We start from the raw sequence: 19,305 nt of genomic DNA on the forward strand, positions 1-19,305 counted from the left end.
TAAATACCTAACTCATACCTTCTAAGATGCAGCTTAGTTGAAAGACATTAGTTGAGAGTTGGCATGCGACTACAAGTGCACGTGTGTAGTTATTTGGTTAAGGATCCATTCTTTCATTTTACTATAGTTGAAAGCCATTGAAACCACTGATGGTTGGCACCATGATAATAGGTGTCAGAATTAAACACCACTTTGACACCTCAGATCAAAGGAAACTGCAGGGTTATCATGGTGTAGCCCTAACCACATATGCCTATGAGGCAGTACAAAGCTTTAATCATTTTTGATAAGCTGTCTATGTAGATTCCAATTATTAGTTTAGTTAGGCTAAGTGTTCTCTCAAAGGAATCTATAGAAACCTTCATGGCCATGGTATAATAACTGTGTGCGTGTGGTCAGGGTTACGTGCGTGTGGTCAGGGTTACGTGCTATTGAGGTTAAGGTACTTCATCCCTGAGCCATGTTATGGCTGTAAACATAGCCAGGTGGGATACCTCCTCAATAGCATATAAGTGTTGTCAACAACCTCACCATATATGTGTACACATAAGCCATACAACTTTTATGTGAACTGTAAACAATCTATACAGTTTGAAAAGTACCATTGCAATTTTCCAGGTAATTCCTGACTTTAAAAATGGTCACTGAAGTTCATGACACTTTTTAAGAAAAACAGATGTAGTTAGTATATGAAATAACAGATCACTGCATGACTAACTATTCTGATAAAGCCTGACTTTTATGAGGGAAGTTGTTTCAATGGTAAATTGGTAGTGGTCTGTATAAGAGACTTAAAAACAGTCTGTTATAAGGAGGCTCCATCTGGGAGCCCAAGCAGTGTACATACATATAAACATTATTGCCTCCAAGGGTGCACAGTTATAATGTGTCAGTGGAGATATAAAATAACTATGACAACATGCATACCCTATTAAAATACCATCCAAGAAACATTTAAACCAGGACTGCCTGAGGCAGGGTATGTGGGGAATTACAGTACAGTGTGGGAGAAGTACGTAAGGGATAGGATAGACTAGGTATAGCTATGGCTGCATACATGTAGGCAAAATTCCCCTTCTTAGATTCTTAGAACCTTACATGCATTCACTAGGAGTGTATTGTATACAATGGGACATCGACTTTTGGACTGGCTTCCATGCTTGCCAGTTGTAAAATTATAATTCAAAACCTTTTAATCTAAGTTGTGTTTACTAAGGATGCCTGTCTCCTATATATTCAATTTATTCATATAAAAGCACCTGGTGATATTTTTCACACTATAAAGGTATACAGAGCAAGTACAGCTTGCCTATACCAGGTAAGTAGCTACTTTAGATCTGATGGTTTAAGACTTCATCAAGAGGTGGGTGTATCACATGATATTATTATAATAAGCCAAAGCTATAGATCATTTGTGTAATAGTTTAAGTCTGATATGAAAAGAACAAAGCAAGTACCAGTGTGCACCATTTTTGTTAAAGATCACAAAAACAGAAGTTTGCCCATCACAGTTCCAGCAGTACTAGAGGTTAGATGGCACAATGTCACATATACAACAATTATTATTATGTGTGCTATAGCAAGTAACTGTGAAACACTTCAAGAATCTTGTTGAGAACAAGCTTGGTATTCAGGCCAATGATCAACAGTTGATTTTTGGTGGGAAAACTTTGCTAGACAATACAGTGTTGTCAGATTATCCTGAGCTTAAAGAGAATTCTAACATTTTCCTTGTGCGCCGTCTTCATGGAGGGACCAAAGATGAGCTAATTGAGTCGATTATTGCAGAAATACCTACAATAGATCAGCCGTGTTCAATATGTTTTCACTCTCCATCACTTAAATTGCCTTGCGGTGATCTGTACTGCCGTGACTGTGTACGGCAGAATACTTGTGAGGCTGCAAAGACAAGAAAAACGATGGTAAAGTGTTCTGTGTGCCACAAAGAATGGAGTCTATCAATCATCCGACAGTATGGCTTAGTTGACAAGAAAGGAATATACAAACTGGCTGATAAATTATCTGAGAATCTTATTATAAGTACGTAAGTACAATTGAAACTAGTATGCATAATAATTGATTTGTAGCTACCTATATATGAAGGACGGTATGTGCTACAATGCAAGTGTCTTCAACTTAATTCCAATGAACTCATGCACTTTAATTTTGTGTGGCTTGTAAAGCTTTGAGATGTGTAGCTATACACTGGGTTTACAGATGATAATGGCATTTGTGTTATGTCATGAATTCCGTTTTGCATGTTTTCTTAGTGTTACTACATCCTTACAGTGTAAGGATGTACATAATTATATATACTGTGTCTAAGCACAAGTCTTTGTATAGTATTACTATTATAAAATGTGTGTAATGTCATGTAGAGGATAATGAGGTGTGGGAGTGTCCAGGTTGTGGTTGTTATGGCAGACGAGAGGATAAAGCAAAGTACAGAGTACACTGTTCGCAATGTGCTGCAGAGAATAAAATAGCAGACCACTGTTTCCGCTGTGCTCGCACGTGGAAGCAACCTTCTAGTTCTACAGAGTGTGGAAATCCAGAATGTGAAACCAGTCTACTTGAATTGCTCACCACTGCTCCCCTAAAAAGAATAGCATATTCTGGTGTTATATGTCCATCACGTCGACTATGTCCTAATCCTAAATGTGGTGTTCTAATTGAGCATGCACGACTGTGCAAGCAGATGACATGCATGGAATGTTCAACTAAGTTTTGCTTCATTTGTCTTTCGATATGTCAAGGTGATGTATGGCCATGTGGAAGTTATGCATATCGATGTAAAGTGGCTCCAATCCAACTGTCTGGTCAGGTGGTAAGGAATCAGTCATGGTTTAGATCTTTTATACGATGGCTTACAGGATAAGACAGTGCATGCATATAATTGATGACATGGACATTAGCTATGTAATTGTTTACGTGCATATAGCTTCATTAGATACAGCAATTTTATACAAACTCTTATGTGGTTTTCTTTTTATTTTGTTTTGTAATGTATTCTAAAAGTACACTGATCGACTGAGCCTGTGGATATCCAGTGTACAATTAGAGCTGCTGCTATTGCATGTAATTATCATAATATGCAAATGTGAACTAAAACGCCAAACTTCAATACCGTGTTTGTATACCAGTACATAGAATAAGGTGGCAGACTAGCCAGCTATTATCGGTCCTCTAAGAGAGTTACATGCAAATGTTAATATATAAAATTATCGTAAAGATTTTTAAATTAAACTCATACTTCCATCAGCCATATGATCTGACCTCTTGTGTTATATAATTAAACTTTTTACTGGTCTATGTAGCTACATGTACATGCAGTGGGCTAACAAGTAAACAGTGAACCCCTCACATTCTTAATATGTAGCTATAAACCGAAGACAATTTTCTCCAGCATCATTTATTAATGTTCACAGCAATAGAAGTTATAACATATATCCTCTGTAATATGTAGCTATAGACCTGTATCATTATCATTGACATGCATTTGCTTTAAGATCTTAAAACACATATAGATGTAAGTCTGATCTTCTCCCACTTTTCTCAATGTCTTGTACAATGATCAACTTTCAGGTACTTTCCAAATCATTGGAAAGACATTGGAAGGGCCATATTTCCAAAGAACTTCTTGGAAAAGTGTGGAAAATTGAAAATATATGGCCCTTCCAATGCCTTTCTAGTGACTTGGAAAGCATCTGAAAGTTGATTGTTTTTTCTGTATAATGAATAACATGGTTTTTTCCACAGTCAACCTTGTGAAACACAACTTTTATTAACTATCGATGACTGCTGAATTCTTTTACAACAGCCAAACTGATGCAATACTTTTAGACTTTTCTAAGGCCTTCATCAAAGTATCACACCATCATAAATTTAGATCATTATGTTAAGTGTTCAATACAACACTTTGTGAGCAAAGCAGTACAACTGAAAGAACATCAGGAGTTCCAAAAGGAACCGTTCTTTCCCATTATTATATTATTTTACCAAATAACATAGGTACTGTCAACTGTCAGGTAATACACAGATGATGTTATTCTGTATACGTCTATTAACTCAAAAGATGACTTATCTACTTCAGAAGGATATAAATACTTTGGAAAGATGGGTGAATAAATGGAAAACAACATTTATAATATTCAAAAATGCGAATTTATTAGAATCACTCATAAGAAAAAGACTATTCTTTGAATTAGGATTGTGCCACTTATGCCAGCATAATTTCGAGCATAATAGGTTAAAGCATCAAGCATTATGCCAGCAAAATGGGACAATTTTCAAGATTTTTAATTAAACGTGCAATGCACTTGCCAAAATACAGCAAAAAAATGCACTACACCTTAATACCACATTTCATATCAAGAAAATGTGCAATGTTATTGTTTCTTGGCTGATTATTCACATTTTGCAGAAATAAGATTGAGATACTCTAATAGAGCCGACACTTACTTTAATACAGCTAGCAGTCAGATATATATACTCTAATAAAAACAGCCAACTCTAGAGCATGTTGAATAATTTTGGACATAATAGGCTATTTTCAAAATATAATTAGCTCAAGCCTCCATTGTACTTTATACAATATACCATAATACAAGAACTGATACATGCCAAGTACCTAGGACTTGCGGAACACATCAAACAAATAACTAACAAAACTATAGCTAACAGCATAAAAGTATTTTTGCAACATAACCTTCATAGTTGTCCAATCTCTGTCAAAATGAGTTGTTACAAGTCTTTTATCAAACCAATCCTAGAATATGCCTGCATGTATGCATGCATGGAATGGGACCCTTATACATAGGACATCTTAGTTGTTGAATCAGTCTAAAGACACTGTGAAAGATTTGTGTATAACCTGGCACATAATATTAATTCAAGTTATGCAGGCAGTTCCAGTTTAGATTATTGTGTAACATGTCCTTATATGTAGTCAATTGCAAACTTCAAAGAATTTACTGGAACTGAAGTTAGTTACCATTCAGTCCAGTAAGGTGTTACATTATTGCCTTTGACAAAAAGAAGTGTTTATTGCAAACAGCAATACAGCAAAATCAACTAAACACCAATGTGCTATATTGGCAATCAAAATTCTTCTATGCCAACACAATATGTGACCGGGCCTGCGAAAATAGGGCATGTGGGCACATGATTTTTGCCTACTTTTTCAAACTTCAATGATTCATTATTTTTTGTACCATTGTGCTATAGCAATGTAATTTACAGCTCTTCATACGTATTTAATTGGCTTTATAATACAAGTTACAGAATTCAATTATTCTGTCTCAGTACTGAGATATGACCTGTAGAATGACGGGGTGTAGTTTGTGCCCACATGCCCTATTTTCGCAGGCCCAGTCACATATGTTTATGCAAGCTGCATACAAGGCCAAATACATCAAAGTATTCACAAGTCTTTCACTTGGATATAAGCCAGTTTTCTCAAAGCAGTTGTAGAATATCTAGTTGACACTTGTCCTCTGCTTTGCAACTCATGTCAATAACTAAGACATTCTATATACTCCTGCTGTGATATAACTATAACATGCAGGGATACTTTGTTTGGGGGTACTATAGTACTATATAGTAATGTGATGCTTTACAGAACCATATGCTTTACAGAACCATTGTCGAATAGATCAAAACAAATATATTTAGTATGTATTTGAAGACTAAGAAGTAAGTTAATTATACACATGGCTACAGCTGCAGCATACCATCATACTATGTACAATTTAATGTGAATAAGTTCATGTGCAAAAAACTCAATGGCTGCAATACAGTAGTATGTATATATAATACAATGTTATATACATGTGAGCTATATAATATATTCACCAGTCATGACTAAACTCATATTGGATCATACATGTGATCAGTCTTCGATCTCGTTCATCACTTCCATGAAAGATTCACGGTAATAGATAGCATCATCATCAGTAGTGCTATTAATAACAAAAAAGAGTTATAGTATTTATATACGTATGCTGGGAGCTCATGATGATGCTGAATGCCTATTGTTAGAAAAATCTTTAATTTTATATGATTGTTTTTTTTAATATATAACTAGATACAGTTGCCTCAATTGTATTGCTTTAATTTACCAATCCAGTATCACTATGAAATTCATTCAAAGTTTACAGTCTGGAGTTCTTGAAAATCAATAATTATACATGCGCCTATCTAAGTAATTCAGGGAAGCAATGTATCATAGCAGGGGCGGATCTAGGATTTATAAAAGGGGGGGGGGGGGGGGGGGGGCTAAGTCAAGGTAATAATCTCTTGGGTAGAGGTGTTTCCCAGCATGCTGGAACTAGGGGGGTCTGCATGGGGGCATGCCCCCCCAGGAAAATTTTGAAAAATTGATGCTAAAATACTGCAATTTGGAGACATTTCCACATAAAATTCATAATATTTTCTGCCTGTAGATATTTTATATACTGCCTTTAGATTATAGGTATGGCTCTCTGAAGCATTTTGCTAATGGAAAAGTTTGGGTAGGTATGGACAACCAAGAATAGGTGCATGTTAGAATAATATAATAATGTTGAAAGTAGAAAATTTTGAAATTTGAACAATACAAGATTGAATTTGAGAGCATTTTCAATGGTAATTGTGTACCTGAATTAAGTATTGCCATACATGTTAACTACACAAGTAGATGAATGAAGTCCTTTAAACATGCAGACCAATGCACTTCATTGTATGTAGCTATAGGTGCAGGCAGATTTGGAAACATTTCATAACAGAACCAACTACATGTTTCCAGTGAATGTTCTATTAGAGTAGTTAGCTGACTGCTCTATTAGAGTATCTCGATCTTGTACGCCTCCAATGCTGATCCTGGTCCTTGTTGCATAAACTTTAGCATAAATCCACTGATAATACCTTGGAAAGATGTTTATAAGGTGGTTTTATGAGTATTTGTATTATTAGTGATCATATAATTATGCTAAGACAAAATTTCATTATAATACTCAGTATATTGATCAAGTAAAGCCTAAATATGAAGCCCCCCCCCCTGGATCCGCCCCAGCATAGAGTGCAGCACAGATGCCCTCTAGCTATATATACTTTAAAATGTATTACGGCCCAATTAAATTAAAGCATATTGTAGCAAATAACATTTTTCATAGCAAATATAATATTTGGTTGCACAATGTCATACATGAATGAAACAGTGAATATGATGCAAAAACTGCTTAAAGGGAAAAATAGGTAGTGGAAATGGGAGAGGACAAGGATCCATGGCCCCTACTTTTATTACCAATGGTCGTATCAAAAGATGAAGATGTATACTCTTATAAAGCAGTCAATCACTATAATAACAGTCAAATTCTATATTTTTAAAAGCTTTAAGGTAGATACATACTTATGTATTTAGTTACCATAGATATAATAAACAGAAACACTTTACAAACCCTCCAGTATCTATGAATTTACCTGTAACAACACAATGAAAATTTTAAAATACAATTTCATAGCTGCTATATAAAATTTAAAACTTTTCCAGGGGGAGACATGCCCCAGAATGATATGCATTCCTGGTGTATACTGTACTTCAAACTCCACTGTATAACTTTCAATACAAAATTTGGTTCCCCACTCCTGGCTTATAAGTATAATAATAATAATAATGCACTCACATGTCAACTATGGTGGCATTCGTTCTCCTACTATCATCTACAATAATACCAATATCATTCAATGGTGTTTCATTGTTATCATTCCTAACTTCAGGAGCGGGTCTACAATAAGTAGCAATTTTCTTGATATTCTTTTTGTTCATCAACATCTCCATAGCAACAAACATCATAAGTGGCAATACTAGGGTAATAATGACTAAAGCAAATGACAAATCTTCACTAAAATCATCAACAAGAGGTATCATTGTAACTAAAATCATCATCCAAAGAATAAACCCATCAAAAATGTTAAGTATCTTTGTAGCATATGGCTTTAACATCACTGGAATAAAAGCCAGTACTGTGCTTGAAAAAATAAGCAAGAACTGGTAAAGACTGTTGATAGGTGGGTTAACAACAATTATTAGGATAATTACAAGTTTGCAAATCATGTAATAAGCTGCAAAACAACGATATTTGTTTTTGTAACATCCTTGAAACTGGTCCAGCAATGGCTTTATCCTAGTGAAGTTGACCTTGTGATTAATGAATGGCTCAATTAGAAGGAGGAGCGGAAGACCAGTCACTATCACAATTGTACACAACACTGCTACAATGGCATATGGCAAATGGCGTCCATGAAAAAGCTCCATGTCAGGTGACAGGTAAGTGTAAACCTTATCCACATTATGAAACGTTATTGATCTCAGAAGTAGTAATGAAGTTGTCGTCACAGACGTATACGATAACAACAACAGGTAACATATGACACGGACAATACCCCGACTCACAAATGCTGTAAACTTATAGGAAATCCGTGCTGATAGGCAGATCATTGCTATAATGACTGTGATAGCTAGTGGATGTACAAAATGAATAAACTGCTGGTCAATTCCACTCATGTTTTTTACCAAGCACAACTGTCCCAGAAATTGTGGTGTGACTTTAACAATGCTAGACATAATGCTAACAGAAGTAAACAACCCTGGTGATAAGAACAAATTATGGCCCAGTAGGATTTCTAACATACTGTAATAGTATGTAATAGCATACAAATAACCAATCCCAACATGACAGGATGTCACAATAAATACTAGTATAACTATGACTATCCAGTATATCACTGATAATGTGATCACCAGTGCTGTCCATCCAGCAGTACACTTGTCAACACTGACACATTTCACAGAATCAAATGAGAGTGTATAGCCTTCTGTACAACTACCACAAGCAGTACCACATCTGTGTGAATTACACTGATTTGCTCGCACTGGTGAAAGCCGATAAAATCCATTTCTGCTTTCACAGCATGTAAAATTGCAATAACTATTTGGACAAATAGAAACCGTTGACTTTCGGCTGACTAAGCCAAACCAGTATCCTCTTTTAATAAATGATGTACTACCAGCACAAGACACAGCATCATTGTCACTATAACATACACATCTTTGTGTGTCATTATCATAATGGAAACCAGGGTGACATGGTGATAGCTCAGTTATTAGTTCAACAGAAAATTTCTTCTCAGTACCAGTAGCATGTGATGTAATATGCATAGAAAAATTACTAGAATGTGAAATTTCTTTTCCTATTACACTGACATCTTCAAATGCTTCACAAGCTACTGACACAAATCTTGCGCCATCAATAAAGTAACTTTCATCACTGCTATTTACTAAAAAGTCTGTTCTATCTGCAGGTTTGTCAAACAGCCCCAATACACAAGCACCAACTTTCAGATCTTGACCCAACATAACATTTTTAAGAAGGTATCGTTCACATGTGATTTGATTATCAACACAGATGGCTGGATCATATAGAACTAGTTTACGTGGAGGATTGTTGTGTATTACTTTTAAGCCTATTACACTGTTATTGAAGCAAATTTCATTACATGATCCATGTACATTTATGTACACATCAGGGCCTATAAAAGCTGTGTTATTATATGAAACTAAGCTTGTAGAGCCAGATAAAATTTTACCCTTGTTACTTTCTGTTATTTCACCATATATGGCTCCACCAAAGAGCCCAGCACTGTTACGTAGAAATTTAACATTGGATCCATTGTTTAACGTCACATTGAAGCTATTAGTGAGATATATGGCACCACCATTTTCCATGGCTTTATTGTAACTAAACACTGCTAATGTTCGTTTCTGAAAAAACATGTTGGACTGAAAAATATAAACAGCTCCTCCATGTTCAGCATTGTTGCTTATAAAAGTTACTGAGGTATTCCCTTCAAGTGTGATAGTAGAGTTAGTGCTACTGTAAATAGCTCCACCATCTTTTTCAGCATTGTTACCTTCAAACGTCACTTCATTATCTCCATAAAATAATACACTAGAAGAATTTTCAGTGGAAACTGCTCCTCCATACAAAGCATGATTGTCATTAAACTTCACTGTTGATCCTCCAAATAATACATTAGAGGTAGTACAGATGACAGCTCCTCCATAGAATACAGCATTATTGTCAGTAAATGTGACAGTTGAATTGATACTAAATAAAGTAGTACTATGATCTTCAGTACATAGAGCTCCACCTGAAAAGGCCATGTTTTTGTTGAATGTAACAATCGAATTTCCCATGAATGAAATTTTAGAATATATTTTGTACACAGCTCCTCCACTTCTACTTGCAACATTCCCTTTAAATGTCACTGCAGAATGTTTATTAATCAATATGTTAGATTGACCTTCTGAGTACATGGCCCCTCCATCCCTAGCATGGTTTACATTCAGTGTCACTGCTGAGTTTCCAGCAAAGAATATATTAGAATGATCTTCAGAGTAAATAGCTCCTCCAAACCTAGCAATGTTATTAATAAATTCCACTGTCGAGTTGCCATCAAGCAATATTTTAGAATTACTTTGAGAACACAAACCTCCCCCATTCATTACAACAAAGTTCTCATGAAATTTCACTACCGTGTTTCCTCCAAATAGTATATCAGAATATATTTCAGAATCCAAAGCTCCTCCAGAATTTACAGCGTGGTTGCCACTAAATGTCACTCTTGCATTTCCATCATGTTTCACATTGCAATGTTCATAAATGCCAATAGCTCCTCCAGAGATGCCCCCATGATTTTTACTAAATATCACAGTTGTATTTCCATTAAAGTAACAACTGCAATGCTGAGTGATATAAATAGCTCCTCCAAATGATGTAGCATTGTTTTCATTGAATGTAACTATTGAGATTCCATCAAATGATATGTTAGAATAATATTCAGCATCCAAAGCCCCTCCAAACAAAGCAATGTTATTGGTTAAATTCATAATTACATGTCCATCAAATATAACATTGCAATGGTCTCTGATATGTATAGCTCCTCCAAAATTTAATGCAAAATTTTTATTAAAAGCCACTCTTGTGTTTCCATTAATTGTCATATTGGAAAAATTTTCACAGTAAACAGCTCCTCCAATCATAGCTTCGTTATTTGTGAATATCACCGATGAATTTCCATCAAATGATACATCAGCGTTGTTATTGCTATATATAACTCCTCCAAAAAAATCAGCTTGGTTGCCAATGAAGGTCAGATTTGAGTTAGCCTCAAATGATATTTCAGCATTAGCTTCAACATACAAAGCTCCTCCATAGTAAGCAGTGTTGTTAGCGAATGTTACTGATGAGTCTCCATCAAATGAGATATTTCCATGGTCATGAACATATACAGCTCCTCCACTGGGAGCATCATTGGCATTAAATATTATTTCTGAGTTTTCATCAAACAGGAGACTGACACGATCGTTACAATATATCGCACCCCCCAACTCACCAGCTCTATTATTCCGAAATATTAAATAAGAATTCCCAGAGACCTCAAATTTTGAATTAGTTGCATAGAACAATGCACCACCTCCTATTGCTGCCTTATTGCTATCAAAATATGCAGAAGAGTTTTGTCTAAAGTACATTTCAGAATCTTCAAGATAAAAAGCCCCTCCTCTATTATTTGCTAAATTATTGGTGAATTCAACATGAGTCTTGTCATGAAATGTGATAATCGAATCAGTGCTGAAAATTCCACCGCCATCATTTGCTTCATTATTCCAGAACCTTACACTCCCATTAATATGCAAATTTTGATGCAAAATGTAAATGGGGGTACATTTATTCATATCAAACACAGAATTTTGCAAGTATATGGAATCAAACTGGTTTCTTACTGAATTATCAATATAGATCACACTTGTAGTGGCTCCATTGGAAGAAAAATTGCAATTATCAATCACCAAAAAGAGTTGAAAAGGACTGACATTTCTAGATAAGTATATTGCTGAACCGTGATCTTGGCATTGGTCATTAACACTATGTACAAAGTAGCAATGATTTATGAATACATTTCCTGACACATCTGAGAATACAACAGCTTGTACTGTTGAATTATAGATACTGCAATGTTGAAATACAATGTTAGATGATCTGTAAAACTCAATTCCTGGGTGGGTTGACATGTTTATAAAACCACAGCTCTTCCAGGTGATACCTTCAACTGTCACTTTGCTACAGGAAACAAACTTGACTGCTCCAATTCCATTACAATCTACAGTCACATTATTGTCCCCAATAAGAGTAATATTTTTAACATTTTCTAGAACAACTTTAGAAGACAGCACAACATCAATTTTTATGCTGATAATGGTATTGTTAGTAGCACTTTTAAGTGCATTGTCAATTGAATTAAAAGACTGATTTCCAACAACACAACAGAGAAAGTCACCTTGATCATTTTGACTACCAGAACCACTAGCAACGTACTCACCATTGTTATCTCCTTCAATGCTGAAGATCATTAATAGAAGAATAATTGTAATCTTCACTAGCAGCATGATTGCTGGCATTGGTTTAAACACTGTCTAAACAAGCAACATATTTATACTCACAGATACCATATAGCTATGATCAAAGCCATATATATAAACAGGAGCGCATCGAATCCTATGGACAAGGGAGTGTGTAACTCCGTACACTATACCAGTGCTACGGGAGAAACGCGCAACAGGGATACATTGAATGGGCTGCTACTCCATTGTCTAGTGTGAAGGTAGCAAAGCTACTTTGATAGGAAGATCATCAAGTCAAGGTAAAGCTTGGAATAGTCAAGCGGAGTAACTAATTTCATTCGCATGATTATCGACTGTAGAAAGACTGTCCTGCAAAGCCTGTGCTACTGTTCCTCCGTCGTGCCATTGAACTTCCAGTTTGTTGTCACAAACGGAAATAAGATCTGCGCATGTGCAGTAAAAATTCAAATCTTTTCGTGAATATTTAGTGGATAAAAGTATCAGTAAACTAACACAATCAGTTGATTGAAGATAGAGAACCGTTCATTCTTTGATCATAAGCATTTGCTATGATGTTTAGAACATATTTACATCACGTGCAACATTGCTTATGAGCATGCGTGGAGTTAATTTTTGACAACGAACCGGAAAATTACGGTAGCTTTGCTTCATCACAACAGAAACGTGAGCATGCGCCTCCGCATAATATCCTAATTAAGAAATTTTAAAAGTTACTTATTATAGTACACGGCAGCCATATTTGAATTTCGCTTTTTACGAAGTTACATGCTCTGTTGTCCATAGGATTCAATGTGGTCCTGATAAAACCAGGGCCGTGAATACACACAACAAGCCATAAGTTATGTTACTTAAAGCTATTACACTATATTATGTATGATGTACATAGATATGAGCAAGTAGCGATTCAGGGAGAATTTTAAAATTAATGGAAACAGTTTTTATTTCAGGAAACAGTAGCATAGCCTTGTGCAGTACTCCCTGAGAACCTCATAAAACACTTAGTTTTTAAAAATCCATCAAAGGATGGTGGAGTTATACGCAATATTGTCCTTAAAAATAGGCAAAATTTTCTCCATATCTCTCCATTGAAAATAGTCCCTAAATTGGCACAATTGAACAAATGCTTATACCTGAGTTTTGCAATAACATTTTGAACTTCTGTTTTCTGTTATAAATACCTCAATAAATGGTCCACAGTGCACCCTTACTTGTAAGACCCTCTGAATAAAGGTCACCTTCATAGAAAGCCACTAAACAGTAGCATGAGTTTAGTATCTTGCGGATGGCAAAACAGCAAACACATGGTTATTTGCAACCATTCTGTACCAGTCACCTCCACTCAAAAATACAATGTGCATGCAAAGCAAGGAGTTGTACTGTTGATTTATAGCTGCTTATTATGATTATTTTTTTCCTTAATGTACAGCTCTTTGACAGCTACCAAAATGGTGCATCAAAGAGTCACATGAGCTATTTGTGGTGCAAATTTGCTGACTTTTAGCACACATATCAAAACTACTCAGTACATTTTGTCAAATCACAGCCAAAACCTCAATGGTCAAATTTTTTTTCACAGAAATCTAAGTTTTACCCCTAATTCTAAGGAATTAAACATTAAAAAGATGTAATATCTACTTTATAACCCTTTCACTACCTCAGGTTTGTCAAAACAAGCTGATTAAAAAAACCTTGTCATTCCTTGTAATTCCCTTGTCCAATACAAAATACATGTGTTTTGTAATATATTCAGAAAACACAAAAGTACAACAGCACATTTATTTATTTATTTATAAGGCTTTTCAGCATGGGTACAACTACATACAGATACAGTGGTTATACATTCATGAAAACAATATTAGTCCATGCTGAGGGTCCACTAGCAACCTGTGCTAGTGGCCTGAGTATGTTACAAAAATTAATTACTTAACTACAGTAAGTTACTTATTTATTTAATTATAAATCAATTAGTATGTAACTACAAGAGATCAAAGTTCATGACAAGATGATTGCTGACACAGTTACCACACGGACAGAGATAGTGATATTTGTGTGGGTCAGTAGAATTGAAGTTTGTGATAAAATGATTCCAGAGAAAAGATTTGATGCGTCTTTTGATGGTTTCTATAGGCAAACTTATATCAATGATTGGTAGGGAATTCCAAAGGCGACAGATTCGGTTGAAATAAAAATGACGCTCTTTATTAGTAAAGGATATGTTGTGGTGTAGCTTGACTAAATTGGATCTTGTAGTACTATGGGAGAATGAAATGTAGAGGTTGATATTGAAGCTTGGAGTGGGATGTTTCAGAGAGTTGACAAAAAAGATTATGTCTGATATTTCAAAGATGTACATTAATGGAAGCAAATTGAGTTTTGTCAGCCGTGTTTTGCAGTCTGAGGAGAAGTCTTGTAAAATATATTTAGTTGCCCTACGTTGAAGTTGTTCAATTTTGGAAATGTCTTTTAAGAGATGAGGTCGCCACACTGGTGCACAGTATAGGAGCTGCGATCTTACTAAGGATATATATAGTTTGAGCGTAACCGAGGCACAATGGTTTTACAAAAGGTTCTACGTACAAGTCCCAGAGTCTTATAGGCTTTCTTTAGAATGTAGTCATGATGCTCGTTCCAATTGAGATTATCACTAATCAGGACACCTAGGTCTTTATGCAAATGGGAAGTGTTTATAGGATTGCCATTGATGTTATAAGTGGATGTAAATTTACATTTAAACGACAGATGGGTACTTTTAGAGGAATGAAATGACAAAAGAGATGTTGTGCTCCAATTTGATAAGCATGTTGTAAGAGCTGCATGTCGCTTGGTACTTTGATATGTTTAAAGCATTTTGTATCATCTGCAAAAAGAAAGATTTTACTGTATAATCACTAAGTGATGGCACAGGAGATATCATTCATGTAAATAATGAATAATAAAGGACCAAGTATACTACCTTGAGGTACTCCTGATTTAACAGGGAGAAGATTGGAATTACAGCCATTAATTGATACAGATTGAGACCTATTAGTAACGTATGCCAGAAACCATGACCAGAGTTCACCGCCAATATCGAACATACGAAGTTTGTGAAGTAGATGTGAATGAGAAATAGTATCAAAAGCCTTGGTGATATCCAGGTAAATGATATCCAGTTGATGACGAGAGGTAAAAATGTCAAATAAAACTAAAAGGAGTTGTTGTACTGATGAATGATTCTGAATAAATCCAAACTGGGCAGGATTTATTCTGCTAGTAACATGTCCAATAATTTTATCATGCAGTATTCGTTCCAACACTTTAGAAGTATTACTGAGTAAGGATATCGGTCGGTAGTTGTTGATATGGATAGGGTCACCAGATTTAAACACAGGAATTATTTTGTGAACTTTCCATTCACAAGGAAGATAACCAAATTTTAATGTCAGATTGAAAAGATAGTGAAGAGGTTTATAGAGGACCGAAGCACACTTAGAAAGTAGAACGGGTGGGATGCCGTCTGGGCCCATGGCCTTGGATGTGTCTAAGCTTACCAATGCTTCATAGACATCAGCTTCAGTGATTGTAATATGACAGAGTGATACAGGACAATAGGAGTTAAAAGAAGGCGGTAAATCAGTGGAAGTGTTATTAAAAATTGAGTAAAAGTAATTGTTGAAAGCATTGGCTTTATCATTATCACAGTCGAATGTTGTAGAATTGTGATACATAGTGGAGGGGATAGATTTGGATTTTGTAAACCCTCTGATATATTTGTAAATTTTTGGGATTGTCAGATGTAGTGACTAATTTGGATTCATATGTCATTTTAGCATTGCTGATCTTTGCTTGAAGCAGGTTTTGGAAGGTTTCCAGCTTATTTTTATTGTAATCAGTAGAGTTGTTGTTAAATTTATGTCTAAGTGAGCGTAGACAGTTGATGTAGTGTCTAATGTCGGAATTGAACCACACGGGCTAACTATTAGGTTTAATTGTAGTTATGGGAATAAAATGTGGTAGAGCATCTTTAATGGTGTTGCTAAGGTATGACCACACAAATTCAATATCTTCAGACATGAGACAAGGTGTGAAATCAGAGTTATATAAAAAGTAACACAGGTCATTGTAGTTACCTTTAGAGTAATTTAGAAATGGTGTAGCCCTTTGGTCACTGTCTTGTTCAATGATGAATGAGAGTCAAAGGTTATGACAAAATGGTCTGATGGGATAGGTAAAGGAGGATCACAGTGTATTCTTAGATTCAAAATATTGTCAGGAGCATTGGTTAGGACTAGGTCAAGTATGTTACCAGCTATATGAGTAGGTTCATCTATCATTTGAACAAGGTTAAGGTCAAATACAACGTCACAGAAATTCGATGAAAAGGGGGATTGACCACATAGGGAATCCCAGTTGATATCTCCTAGATTGAAATCTCCCAGTAGAATTAAATGGCCAGTAAGATCCCTGAGGGTGTTAATGTAGCTCAGAAATTCTTGGCAATAATCAACCGATGAATCAGGAGGAATATATCCTAAGCAATACACAGTTGGTAAAGTAGATCCAATACTGATAGTTAGCATCTCTAGGTTGGTAGGGGATTGTAACACTTGATATGATTTAGAAGATTTAACAGCAAACATTACTCCACCACCAAGAGTTTTGCGATCTTTCCGAATGATTGTATAGTTGTTAGGTAAAATTTCATTATCAAATATTTTTTCAGATAGCCAAGTCTCAGTTACTGCGATAATATCAGGAGAATTAGAGTATACATAGTTCTGAAACAAATCCATTTTATTGACTATACTACGAGTGTTCATTAAACATACATGATCTAGTCACTTGGGCTGGCTACTGGTAGCGGATGGGGGATCAGGAGATACTAAGGTTATTAATGGTGTTTGTTGGTCCATAAGTTGTGAAGCAGCAACAGGTTGGTCTGCAGGGGCTTGAGGTAGACTGGTGGGACAGGTCTGAAAGACAGAGTTTTTGACTTGGCCATATAAATGGTTATTCACAAAGATGCTGTTGTTACGTATCCTGATGATACTTCGACTGTACCCTTTCTGTAACAATTCCCACCTTTCTTTCAGCAAGACTGCCTCCCTTGTCCTTTCCTCCGGAGACAGGTCAGGTTTTATAAAAACCGGAGTTGATAAGGATCTCTTGTTGGCTAGGACTTGGTTGACGTGAATAACACTATGGAATTTGACAAGAATAGGCCTTGGTCTTGACGATTGTACTTTGAATTTTCCAAGTCCATAGCAGTCCACAATGGTCCCAGGGTCAGGAGTAACACCCAGTCCACTGAAGATCGATGACACAGAGTTAAAATCCTTTTGGAGACAAGCCCGTCTGATTGTATTAGTAGGACATTCTTCAATTCCGTATACCACAAAATTAAATCTACGGTCATTTGATGAGTTCATATTGGAGGTTGAAGCCAAGGGCCTGCTACTGGCTGCAGATACTATGGCTCCCTTGTCAGTGTCGACTGATTTGCCAGCAGAAGTGCTGACGTTTTTAATAAAATCAATTGTTTCTGCTAGGTCTTTTTCAAGCTTTGCACTACGAGTAGCAAGGTTATCGACCTTTGAAGAAAGGTCGGAAACTTCAGGTTGATCACAGGGACCAATTTTAGAAGCTAGCAGCTGTTTGAAACGCACATTGCACTTGTTGGTTTTACACAAGTAGATAATGTTATCATTGTTGACTGATAGGATTTCATTGAGAGACTTGAAATGGCTTTTTGAAATACCTTCACAAGTTGCGTGTACCCATGAGTAACATAGGTAACACTGTATTGCTTCGCTGTTTTTTTCCCGTACTAGTACAACGTTTATTATATACAACATGCACACATATCAACGGTCTTACTTAGGGCCTGAGCCCTTAGAGTATCAGGGGAGACGTTATCATCGGGTTTCTTTCGCTTCACGCTATTCCTGTCAGTAGTTGGCGGCTTGCTCATGTTGACCTTTGTTACTAAACGTTCAATAGAGGCGATTCTGTTGATGCACCCTTCGTATTAGAGGTGTCTTGTTGATATAAATAATCACAGCAACGCAAATCCCGGGTCTTAACTCTTCTTATCTTTGCTCAGAGAGGAAGACCCTAGCCAATCTTAGCGTCACGTGATTATCGATCCGTACCACATTATACAATGAAAGAAAGCCCATGAATTGCCCTATACAATGCCGCCTGTACTGGGATTGTAATGTTACCACAGTATCACTTAGGCCATACCAAATAAATCTTATGTTTCTCGGATTATTTTACCCTCAAGGGTGACCCGGCAGGTCGAAAAAAAAAAGAAAAAGAATGGCACATGTATATTAAAATACATACATAAATTTATAATAATACTGTATATTGACTCCCAACAGAATATATATAGCTACAATAAATTATATGGTCAGTGTGCATCTTATCTTTTGCATGTATATATGCCATGTTTGTGCTGTAGGCTCAACCAGAATATGTACATAAGGAGCAAGTAGCTGCCACACTAGCTATACCTGGATCAGCAAAACCTGCTGTGACTACAAAGCTGAAGAGACAGACTTTATACATACCACTGATATATCCCCTTCTCACTATTAGATATCAATTTATATGTTTAAACTCCATTAACATGTATGTTTAGCATGTCGGATTATTAAAGCCAAGTAGTCACTGTAAGCTATATTCCCATTACCTGACTGAGCTGACTCTTTCTTCTTGAAATTCCGGAGCGACTTTTCTAACTAGCGACCCAAAAGTCTCTTCGCAGGAGTACTTCTGCTTTAACGATGACTACACCTCATTTCAAAACAATACTCAACGATTCGTGAAGCTGTTGCGGGAGCCGTTATGCACCTATC

At 36.0% G+C, this 19,305-nt stretch overlaps 2 protein-coding genes across 2 annotated transcripts; one reads left to right on the plus strand and one right to left on the minus strand.

The window, feature by feature from the left end:
• Window positions 1-1,206: 1,206 nt before the first annotated feature.
• On the plus strand, window positions 1,207-3,111 carry LOC136239751 (E3 ubiquitin-protein ligase RNF19B-like). Its single transcript, XM_066030479.1, has 4 exons — window positions 1,207-1,363; window positions 1,424-1,528; window positions 1,581-2,040; window positions 2,379-3,111. Exons 2-4 carry the CDS (start codon window positions 1,436-1,438, stop codon window positions 2,876-2,878), a joined length of 1,053 nt encoding a protein of 350 aa, XP_065886551.1. The 5' UTR covers window positions 1,207-1,363; window positions 1,424-1,435; the 3' UTR covers window positions 2,879-3,111.
• Window positions 3,112-5,635: 2,524 nt separating this feature from the next.
• On the minus strand, window positions 5,636-19,282 carry LOC136239752 (uncharacterized). The gene is made up of 3 exons (XM_066030480.1): window positions 19,140-19,282; window positions 7,662-12,514; window positions 5,636-5,960 (listed from the first exon to the last, which is right to left on the minus strand). The coding sequence occupies exons 2-3, from the start codon at window positions 12,497-12,499 to the stop codon at window positions 5,891-5,893; spliced, it is 4,908 nt and encodes a 1,635-aa protein (XP_065886552.1). The 5' UTR covers window positions 12,500-12,514; window positions 19,140-19,282; the 3' UTR covers window positions 5,636-5,890.
• Between the last annotated feature and the right edge of the window lie 23 nt (window positions 19,283-19,305).

This window comes from Dysidea avara, chromosome 12 (assembly GCF_963678975.1).
Source record: "Dysidea avara chromosome 12, odDysAvar1.4, whole genome shotgun sequence".
NCBI classification, from domain to species: Eukaryota; Metazoa; Porifera; class Demospongiae; order Dictyoceratida; family Dysideidae; genus Dysidea; species Dysidea avara.